An 11,809-nucleotide genomic window follows, 5' to 3' on the forward strand; every position below is an offset into this window, starting at 1 on the left:
TTATCTATAATGAGTTAATATTGTAATATTTCACGACTGTAAAGAAAGTTATTGTTGCTGGTGGCATCACGTAGCAATACAGTAGGCTATTTTCTCTATTCTATGCACCTATAACGAGCGTTAACAAAAGTAATTGACTTAACTAGACTACGTGGTTCGTTTGCTACGAGACTATACCCAGCTTGATTTTAGATCTATTTCAACAATGAACAGTTACAATAGATTACTTTTATTAGAGGCTATGAACCTACAGAAATGTGTCACATAGGGAAAGGGGTACATGTTATTTACTTACGATACAGTGTGAGGTACAGCAAGTAACCTATCTCTTTCTTTGTCGTGCAGTGTATCCATTTACATTTTGTTGCTTTAACGCAATATTTAAATGTTTCGGCTCAGGCTCAGTTGTTAACGTGATTGCCTTTGTTTCATGATATTCTTTTTAACTGTTGTGCAATATCATGGATTTTAATACAAACCACACTAAGTGCATGTAGGTAGGCTATTAATTACATTTTTGTTGGAATTCTGTCCATATTATTCACATATTGCGGTCGCTTTTAAACGACCAAACTACATTTTCACTGCCCAGATCGTAGGCTACACATTTATGCTCTTCAGATATCAAGGTTGTTGACAGGTGTAGAATGTCATGAGATAATATCTCATGCCTGCAATACAGCTGAACAGCCACAAGGAATAGTTCGTACGGATGGTCTGGATCAGGTGTAAAGGTACGGACATTTTCACGATAATTTCAAGTTTATAAATATTAACGTTGTCGTGGATTTCGGCATAGACACAATTCATGGTAAAGTCTTTATGTATGAGGGCCCTGGTGTTGCTTAACGTCTTTAGGAGACCACAATGGACAAGTAATTAGGTACCTATTATTTGAAAGCAATTAATTTTACTCCTCGAGGGGAGTATGCTATATGCAAATTGTTTTCTTGAGTAGCTTTCCGTAGTTTTGTTTCAAATATTACTGAGCCGGAACGAATAAAAAAACGTTTTTTGTGTAATAAGAAAATAAATATCTCAGTTCCTTTTTATGTTTTTAAATTGAAGATATAATAATGAAAAAATAAAATAAAAACGGGAATAAAGATGACCTGAAATGAGAGTCTGCCAGCAAGGTATTGCACGCTGTTTAGGAGTACCAGGTACCTGCAAATTAGCATGTTATATTGAAGCTCAATCAGGTTTACACCATGGTGTTTTCTTTGGAAACTATGTCAAGATTACGGTACATTCCAATATAGCTTTCAGCATGGATTTGTAACTTGCTGATGGCACATTGTTGCAGTTGATCACTCCATTAGCTTCAGTGTTTGTGGGCTGTTGCGGGTGTCTCTTTTAAACACAGTAACTTGAGAACTTTCAGGATTGCTGTCCGTGTTGTCTGTCATAGCATACACACGTAAAGTCTGTAAATATGGCGTTTAGGGTTTAGGACCCACACTCAGAGGACAATGAATCTTTGGCAATGTGGCAAATAGTGGAATTGTGAATTGACATGTGAGAGGTACAGTGCTGTGTGTTCCATGTGGACATTAATTTGTCTCTCGCATTCACATACCATTGCCATACCAGTTCAGATTTCTGAAAATGATCATAATGTCCAATTATATTGATAAAATATGACCATTGGATTGCTGATCAACTTTCCTTCTGAAAAAAGGGAAGCAGACTCGTGTTCATTTTCATTCACCAGAAAACTGAAATAAATTCATCCTCCCTATATACTGTATACAGTATGTATAGAGGAAGGATTATAAATTACCTTGCAGCTGCTTACAGTTGAGCGCAGTTGAACCCTGTGCATGAAAAATAATCTGACCATAAAAACAAGACTGTGTCAGAGTGCATATTGTACACCCACTCTTGCTCTGCAACATCAGCAGTTAGTGTTCCAGAAAATGTGTCTGCTTGACTCAATATTTCACTGCAGTGTTAATGCATTGCAGTACCTAGTATGTATAGTATGGACAGTGTGTAAAACCCTCCCCTTCTAGTATTCATAGACACTCCCTCAAAGGAGCTGGAGTTCAGTACCCTCAGTACCCAGTATATCTCAGCAGTAATGTCATGGGAATTGAAGTCCTCCAGTCTCTGTCCCTTGGATTCTACAGTCTTGAGGGCCAAGGCCAGTGCCCATACAACGTCGTATGCCAGGGATGCCTTCTGGAATCCCCCAGTCTCCTCTGCATTCTTCTCTCACAATCGAGTCATCAATTGAGCTAGGAACCCTTGAGATGAGTAGAGATAGTGAAGACAAAGAGAGGTTAAATCTCCTCAAAATGGCTGTCACCCTCTCTGAGTCTATACAGATTATTTTCATATGGTTTGTGGACTGTCACTGCTTCATAAATATATATTCCGTTGTGTTAAATTGACATTCCAGGGCTATGAAAATAGGGCTATGACAGTCTGGGACGTATGCACCTACAGTCTCCTCCAAAAGTATTGGAACAGCAAGGTCAATTCCTTTTTTTAGCTATACACTGAAGACAATAGAGTTTGAGGTAAAAATATGTACAGTACCAGTCAAAAGTTTGGACCCACCTTGCCTTTTTCTGGATTAAAAATATAGTATATAGTTATATACTGTAACTCTTTGCATTTGAATGGATATCTATGGGAATTGGGGGGTGGGACTAGTCAGCTGTAAATTACTGTATTGTGTCAAAGGGGAAAATATGTATTCCATGGAGGAAGTTACACGACATTACATTACATTACAAGGTATTTAGCAGACGCTCTTATCCAGAGCGGCGTACAATGAAGTGCTGCTTTGTTTCAGTTTGGGACCATCATGTAGATATATGCTCAAGGTTCTATGCTCATTATTAAGCAAAGCAATATCACTTTGCAAGTCTAAAAGAAAGGGCGAGGGAGCGGCAGATTTTGCAATAATTTAGCTGATGTCCACAGAACTGTTACTGCCACTTCCTTCTTTCAGCCTCCACATAATCTCCGCCCACTTGTGGAATTGTCTTTGAGACCAAAACAGTCGCTAGCCGGTGTTTCAACCGTTTTGAATCTCGGAAGCGAAGATAAAGCCTGCAGTAAGGGGTGCTCGAAAACAAGTGAAATGTTCTGCGTGAGAAATTGAGAGCTAGCTAGCTAGCTTGTATTTTTCATAATTATGCTTACTGTTTTGCTGGGTCGGATATAACTTAGAACGTTAGCTAAACAAAGCGAAGTGTCAGTTCACCAGAGTATGCAGGCTAGTAGCTGGTAGCCGAGCCAGCTAATCATAATAATTATCCTGGCAAAAATGTAATAGCGTAAAAAAGAAATAGCTTAATAAAAAAACACTGAATTTGAGTTTTCTGTTAATTTATAGCAAATAAACAGTTGAATGACTTACTGGCTGCAACAGCGTATAGCTAGCGACCAGCGGTTAATGATAAGCTCTAACGTAACGTTAACATTAGGTCAATCTAATTGTGATTATTCAGCTAAAGTGTTGATATTAGCAAATAATGAATCAAACAGTTTCAATACATTGAAATTCGCTAGCCAGAAAGATGTTGTTACTTTGTGAAGTTAACTCTACCTGTCATTCTCAGGTCATGTTTTCACTCGGTTTCTTGTTCCTGCTGTATACAGCAGCAGAGTGTGCTGCATCACCCATCTCCTGCTACAATGACCAAGGGGACACCGTGGATTGGTGAGCAAAAGTATTTAAGTCAAGTGAATGTGCTGCAGGTTGTGGCGTGGCAACTGGTCCACATGCTTTTTGGTGAGTTAGTTCAAATAGTTTTAATATATTAGTTCTAATATAAAATAATGAAATAGGTTTTAATAGGTGTAAAGTTGTTCTGAACATGTCCCCTGCCCCAGTCCCTGAGCTTTTACAGAACCATGTACAATATGAGTTCTCTGAATTACCGTAACTGAATATAGGTAGGGCGGCCTGTAGAGTAGTGGTTATGCATGACTGGGACCCACAAGGTCGGTGGTTCGATCCCCGGTGTAGCCACAATAAGATCCACCGTTGGGCCCTTGAGCATGGCCCTTAACCCTGGAGCAATGCCGGTCTCCTGCTTAGTCTGGGGGCGACATGGCTCAGGCCGTAAGAGCAGTCTGGCAGTCGGAGGGTTGCCGGTTCGATCCCCCGCCCGGGCTGTGTCGAGGTGTCCCTGAGCAAGACACCTAACCCCCAAATGCTCCTGACGAGCTGGTCGGGGCCTTGCATGGCAGCCAATCGCCGTCGGTGTGTGAGTGTGTGTATGCATGGGTGAATGGAGAAGCATCAATTGTACAGCGCTTTGGATAAAGTCGCTATATAAATGCCTGCCATTTACCATTTAGTCTAATCAACTGTACGTCGCTCTGGATAAGACCATCTGCCAAATGTCATTAATGTAATATAATAGCCTGGTTGACTCCTCACGGCATGTACTTATTACTACCCCCCCGTTCTCAGGTTCTATTTGTACAAACTCCCTCATCGCAAACACAAGCCAGATGAAGGGCTGAAATATCTGCTGATGGATGGAGGAAGTGAGGGATGGACAGAGGGAAGGGGGCTGGTGAATGACAGTGCAGGAGCTTTGGGCAGAACTGTGGGACAACTGTATGAACAGAAGGTGTGGGTCTGTTCGTCTTAAATTCTGTGTGTTTGGCTCAATGCCTGACAATTACTGGCTCATAACAATTGCTTAAATACATTTCCTAATACTACTACGCAACCAGTGGAATTTCATTAATATATCCTACAGTGACAGACCGTCAGTTGTACTCAGTGTGCTAAATGAAAAACTCTGAAAACCTTTGCTTTTCAATTGGCTCATGTCTTGTCAGTGTTATATCTTCTAGTTTACCTGCAAGGGTATAATTTATAGGGGATAGGGGTGTTATAACTATTACAATAGTGTCATATTACAAAACAAGTCAAATAACTTCCAATGAGCAAGAAGAGAAGGAAATGCTGCTTTGCATGACCGATCCACTGCAGTCCGTGGCAATATCCTCACATACCTCCTCCATTGACTGGAGGAGGGGCGGGCGCACATCTTCCACCGCCAGGCCCCAAATTCTTTTTTTGTGAAATGTGTGATGTAGAATTGCTATTTAACCAAAAAGCAAATGTATTGTATTTTTGCAGAATTGGTATAGGAATTGGCACGTGTGTCAGGTTCTGGTAATCGGGTCTCAAAATTGTGTTTTTATGTGTAAACACCTGCAAAAAATCTTTATCCGAACAGTATCTAATTTGAATACTAATCAAGAACTGTATTTAAATATCTAGAGTTATTACTACAGAATTATTGCCACCCATGACTGGCAATGCACAAGAAATATTCAAGAATTCACAATATAATTATTGATAAACTCACAAATGTCAACATGTGAAAAGTACTGTACTTTCAATGGAACCTATCAAAATCAAACATGGATTTAACCAAAATCAAAGTTCCATAATTATTGGAGTCTTTTCCTGTAATGCTTGACAAGGGATTTTGGACCATTCCTCTATGCAGATCCTTGCATGATCTTCGATTTGCCCTCTTCAGTTCAGCCTACAGGTTTCCGATTGGACTGAGGTCTGGCACCTGAGACAGCCACTGCAGAACATAGATTTTGTTGTCACAGAACCATTTTTGTGTGGATTTGGAGGTATGCTTTGGGTCATTGTCTTGCTGGAAAGTCCACATACAGCCAAGTATCAGCCTTGTGGCAACCAGATTGTCAGCTAAAATGACCTGATACTTGGAGGAATCAATTATATTGATCTTATTGATCTTAACCAGCGCCCCTGGACCAACAGCCCGAAACATCACTGACCCACCACCATATTTCACCGTGGTCATGACATGCATCTTCTTTTATGCGTATCTATTTTGACGCCAAACATACCGATGCTTTATCTGACCAAGCTGCTTGGTCACACCTGACTACTGTACCACTTGTTTGATCTAAATGACAAAATGAGACCACGATGGGCTGGCTTGGTCAGATACGGCATTGGAATGTTTGGAATTGAAACAGAAAGGCATAAATGGAGATGAGCCTCATACCCACTGTGAAATATGGATGAAACATTTCTGTTTGTTGGTTCCATTGAAACATGAATAAAGTAGAGTATTTTGACATTTTTGAGTTTATCTCAATATTTAAATTGTTTCTGCAGTGACAGTCAGGGGTGCCAATAATTCTTGAGCCCACTGTATGTAATAGGCCTACTCTGTGTACATCTGTCCAGGACATGCACGTATGAGTATGTTGTCCACAAATAAATGCAATATCTATGTGGAGTTACTTAATCAAAACACATACTTCATTGACATAATTGAAAACACTTGCTAGGGTGTATTAGTAGAATATCCCATTTGGATTGATTTCTGAATTTGTGACTAAGAAGGCCATGGCAATAAGGTTATGTTCTTGAAGCCATCTGCAAATTAGGTGTACTGGTGGAAAGGGGATTTGACATTTTACAAATCACATCTGCTTATGGGGAAAAATGTTCACTTGGTACCCAAGTCAAATTTGACATCAGCCATATTTTCTAAGGGAAGTACAGAACCCTGTCAATGGTGGAACACGGACAGTAAAGTTTTTTTCTTTTGGATTATTTGCTATGTGTACCATGGTTATTCCTAATTCTCTCTCTATTTCAGGATGTGTCCCAGTATTCTGAAGTGCTCTAGGCAAGAATAGCCTTACAGTTGTATGTTTACTGTAAACTTTGACCTACACTGAATTTGTGCTTGTTTGCAGATTATGGTATCATATCATATGATTTCAAAGCTGAAAGTATGTTAATGTGCAGTTGATATTTTTTGGGGAATAGAAAAGGAACCAGAAAAGAAATGTGGAACTGTGTGGTTTGTCTTCTTTTATTATTCAAAAATATGCTATGTACGGTAAAGGTTGTGAAATTATTTTTTCTTCAGTGCCTAGCTGTGTTGCTCATATTTAGTGCAGAGATCTCATCACATGATTTTTGAATGCTTACCACAATTTATTCCTATTAGATTTGCCCATGCTGTGATATGCTATTTTGGTTTTACTTGACCTTTCAGTTTCAGTGATAGCTTTAATAGTAACATTTCCCCATTTCTTCAACATCAAAAATGTTTTGTAATGCTCTTTCGCAGATGGTATCCTGTATAAAGTCTCTATATTGTTATGAGCCTTTTATACAGGTGCATCCTTTATGTTCCATGAAAAAAAAAAAACATTTTTATTCCTTTTGATTGGGGCTAAAATGGGTTAACTGTTTTTTTGTTTTTTTTTAACCAATATTTAGATTACAGTTGTAGTTAGAGTTAACAACACTGGTAACAGCAATATAAAGTCACTTAGTTGGGTTAATATGTTTAAAAAAATAAATATCATAACTTGGCCAGTAATACATTGTGTCATTGAAACAATAATTTTGTTACTGTACAGTAATAGAACGTATCTGGAATGATTCTCAGGACCAAAGCCACTTAGTCTGGCTCATTGCTTGTGTTTGCTTGGATTTTGAGGTGTCTGTATGTTACATCTGTTTGTCATATTTTCAGGGTAGTGAAATTGCCTACATCCTGTACAATGACCAAAAGCCCAATAATACAGGCGAAAAGGGAACTGATGTAGACAGTAATAGAAGAGGTCATACTAAAGGTAGGATAAGTCTCATACATTAAAAACATGCTGAAAAAAATAAAATAAAAAAGCAACATGTATCACAGTGAACCGCACCCTTTATTATTCATTGTAAAAATCCAGCTGTAAACCAGGATGACTGAATCAGCTACTTAGCTTTTATTTTATGAGCTAGGCAATTGAGAAAATTGGGTGAATAAAAAAGAAAGTTATTTTTGTATCAATAACTTAGAAACCATCTACTGTGTTGCACTCTTTCTCTCAGTTCAAATGATGCTGTGAAATGCACTCAGTATTTTCTTGACGTACCCTCTCTTTCAGGTGTTGTACTGGTGGATAAGACCCAGGGCTTTTGGTTGGTCCACAGTACACCTAATTTCCCCTCTGTCAAGAAAAGAGGTGAATTTTCATATCCACACTCAGGGATCATGAATGGACAGAACTTTCTCTGTGTCACGTACCCACTGCGGATGTTCCAGACCATTGGTGAGACTATACAGTACATTTTGGGGTTTAAGGGTGGTGTCCTGAAACTGATTAATTACTGTAGGTGACATTATACGTTTTTAATGTCAGTAACTGATTTGAGCTAAAATTATGAAGCTTCAGCTAGTGATTGCCTGAGATTTGTTACTTTGGAAGTAATTTGGGACGCCAAACTATAAGTGAAAGCATTAGTGCTTTACAATTAACTACTACAGCTGTGCCATCTTTGTAAGTGCAAAAGCAATCCTCACAGCTGACACTGGAACACCTGCTCCCACCATAGCAACTGTAAAAATGATGCTTGCAACTGGCACTGTCAAAAGGGAAATGAATACTTGTAACTAGTACTGTTACCATAGTAACTGGGAATAACCCTTGCAGATGCCACTATCACCATAGTAACCAAATGTAACCCTTTCAGCTGGCAATGTAACCATAGTTACAAAGCTGTGTAGTCTGTGTTTTCGCTCTTGTGGTGAATGAAATGAGTATGGCTGATTTGGTGCACTGACAAGTTGTTAATTGTGATAATTATGTGAGATTTCTCAATGCTGGTCCTGACCAGCACTGTCTTCTCATTTGGTCTGACCTCTTAATTACCCTGCCAAATTGACCTGTTAATTAAGCACACTCATTTGATTCTCCTTATCTCAGTATGTCTCTGAAAGATCCAACAAAGATTCTCTGATTCAGAATAATACAACATTCATGACAGCTGCATGCTCTGAATGCAGTTGAGATCACATTACATTCATTATTGGCATTTGGCATTTGGCAGACAGACTTATCCAGAGCGACGTACAGTTGATTAGACTAAGCAGGAGACAATCCTCCAACATTCCAAGCATTAGAAAATATTTTAAGAGGGAAAGTCATTAACTGCCCTGGGTGACGCATACTGAGAAAGTGGCTATTTCTTTTTTTTTTTTTTAAAGGGAATCTGTAGACAGAGACCTGATGATGAATATATGATGAAAAAAGAATATGTTGACTAGTATGGCAATGTTACTTTATGCTAAAAGTCCACCAGTTCATAAAAGGTCTGACGTAAGCAGAGATTGATTGCCGTCAGTAACTCAAGAAACAAAGCAAATAGTGGTTGTGAGGTGCTGTCTCTCCAGGCGCTATTAGGTGGTCATCAGGGCAATGATGAATGAATTTACCCATTGTTGGGCACACTGTTTGTTGCAGTGGTATGTTCATGGTGTTTCCACCTGTGGTTTTACAGGTGAGCAGCTGCAGATCAATGAGCCTGTTGTCTATGACTGCAATGTGCCTGATTCCCTGGCCTCTGTCCTGCCATCCATGGCTGAGGTCTGTAGGAGGGCCAAAGGTGATGAGAGAAACCTCAGTCTCTCTCACTCCACCCACTTCTCTTCCCAGTTATCCAATCGCAGCGTCTCCCTAACCTCATTGGCTGGAACCAACTTCATCAGCTTTGCCAAGAGTGCATCTTTTAGAAATGGTGAGACAGTTGACAGGAACAAATGAGTATGATCTAACTATAGTATCACGGTGTACACTCCGCTTCAGGTAAAAGGTTCTAGAACTGACAAATATGTAGCTTTTTCTTACAGGGGCGACTGCATGCTGCTATTTTTTTAACCACTGTTGGGTCAGATGAGAATAGTATATGTGATGTAATATATTTGCAAGGTAAACATTTGGGAAGAAAAACAGTAAATGATTCATGATTTATGCAAATGTATGATTTTTAACACATGTATTCTGGTATTGGTCTCCCAGATGTTAATCAAAGCTGTCTTGTCAGACACTAATAATGTATTACTGAGCATGTTAATGAAAAATGTCAGCAAAATTACAGGTCATGTGATGTTTAGAAATGTATCAGCTCCATGACTCAATTGTGAAATGTGACAATGTAAAAATAGAAGAAGTGGTACAATTCTTAGTAGCATGCTGTGGGATTTTCAGTGATTATATTTTATAGTACAAAAATATGTCTCTCCTTTGACTCCCAGATCTCTACCACTCTTGGGTGGCCCCAGCACTTCAGTCGGACCTGCTGGTCCAGTTCTGGCACTTGTCACGAGGCATTCTTCCCTCAGACTGCTCCAGCAACTGGAAGGTCCTGAACATCAAAACTATCTCGCTCGGGGAAACGGCCACATTCAATTCCACTTATGACCACTCCAAGTGGGCAGTCAGCAAGGGGTCTGGGGCCCAGGATGAGGCAGGGGGCTGGATTTGTGTGGGTGACATCAACAGAAACGAGGCAGAGGAGAAGAGAGGGGGTGGGACAGTGTGCCACAGGGATGCCACCGTGTGGAAGGCCTACAGGACTGCGGTGATGGAGTGCTTCCCCTGCGAATGAGTGGTGCGCTGGGATCAAGGGGAGGGCTTAATCAATGCATAATTAATCAATGCATATAATGCTAATCTGGATACGGTTGATAACACACAGTGAAACAGCTACGCAGCAGAGAATGGTCTAAGGGTTATGTATGTTTGCAAATTAATTTTATTTTGGTATTTTTAGAAATTCAGCAGTACCAGTGAGATAACTATATGCTGCAGTAATAGCATAGATGATCTGAGCAATCAAATGCGTTACTAACATTTTAAAATCCTAAAAAAAAGTCACAACAGATTTCATGAGAATAAAAATGTTATTTTAGTTAGTCATAGTAAAAATGAGCCTATTCTGTCATTTAACTATTAAAAAATAAGCCTATTCTGTCATTTCTTCTCCAAAAGTAAACTAATAATATGGATCATCTGATATGGTCATTACATGTACTGGCTTCTCCTGAAGCAGTTCCAAAGACTTTGGGCTGAACAGCATTCTCAGCTCAACTAGATTCTGTGGATTTGCACGTCAAAGGTTGTAACTGCATCCACTCTTTCTGCTGTTATATGTAGAATAAATGAAAGCTTCTATAGACACATAAATTGGTCCAACACAAATTCAACTAATCATATATTTAATCTAATCTCTGGCCATCTTCCAAGACAGACTGAAGACCTACATTGCTCATTTTGATTTCCTCTCTGGATAATGTTACCTGTATAGCTGTGTAAAGATAGATTCTCTTTTTTGTTACAATACAAACTGGTTTATTTTGTTAATAAAGCAATCATTGATTGTATGGGCCTTTGTGCCTTTCTGAGATGAAGACTGGTGTTCTTCACTTCTGTTAGCTGCTATTGAAAACATTGAGGCTAGTACATTCTTCACTTTATGATTCCCGCTTCATATCATTCTACTGCAATTATTTTGGTTATGATTTTTAGAATTTTTTTTTTTTTTAAGTATTGTTTTTTGCTATAGCAATGCTGCTGCTTTTTTGCACTGTTACTCAGCACTGTAACTGGAAAGGTGTGGGATAAGGAGGACAGCTAAGCACAGAAAATGAAGCACAGAATCAGAAATCATTTTTATTTTTCTAAAGAACATAGCAAATGTGAGTATTGATTTGTCTGATTTGAAACTAATAAAATGAATTTTCCCAGTTAACATATGCTGGAACTGCACATTTATAATGTCAGGTAGCTTGCAAAATGGGTGAAGCTATTGAATTATTGAATTTACATTTTCATGAATACACAAATCTGAATTTTCATTATTAGATTTGATTCAAATGAAATCCAAAACCTTTAATAGAAACTGAAACTAAATTTAAGTGCATCAGGTAGATAGAATCCATTAATTAAAAGTAATTCATTTGATTAAAATATGAGCTATGCTGTAATCTCA

The 11,809-nt window shown here is 38.9% G+C and overlaps 1 protein-coding gene across 1 annotated transcript; it reads left to right on the forward strand.

Annotated features, from left to right (window-relative positions):
* The first annotated feature begins 3,553 nt into the window (after positions 1–3,553).
* Positions 3,554–11,569, forward strand: dnase2 (deoxyribonuclease II, lysosomal). Its single transcript, XM_061222953.1, has 6 exons — positions 3,554–3,676; positions 4,436–4,598; positions 7,524–7,623; positions 7,927–8,091; positions 9,320–9,556; positions 10,074–11,569. The coding sequence occupies exons 1-6, from the start codon at positions 3,579–3,581 to the stop codon at positions 10,424–10,426; spliced, it is 1,116 nt and encodes a 371-aa protein (XP_061078937.1). The 5' UTR covers positions 3,554–3,578; the 3' UTR covers positions 10,427–11,569.
* Positions 11,570–11,809: the final 240 nt, after the last annotated feature.

The sequence above is a fragment of the Conger conger genome, chromosome 1 (assembly GCF_963514075.1).
Source record: "Conger conger chromosome 1, fConCon1.1, whole genome shotgun sequence".
NCBI classification, from domain to species: Eukaryota; Metazoa; Chordata; class Actinopteri; order Anguilliformes; family Congridae; genus Conger; species Conger conger.

Coding starts and splice junctions, on each gene's coding strand:
- dnase2 (XM_061222953.1), top strand. CDS start 3,579: ATGTTTTCACTCGGTTTCTTGTTCCTGCTGTATACAGCAGCAGAGTGT. Junction 3,677..4,435: donor CAAGGGGACACCGTGGATTG/GTGAGCAAAAGT, acceptor CCCCGTTCTCAG/GTTCTATTTGTACAAACTCC. Junction 9,557..10,073: donor GAGTGCATCTTTTAGAAATG/GTGAGACAGTTG, acceptor TTTGACTCCCAG/ATCTCTACCACTCTTGGGTG.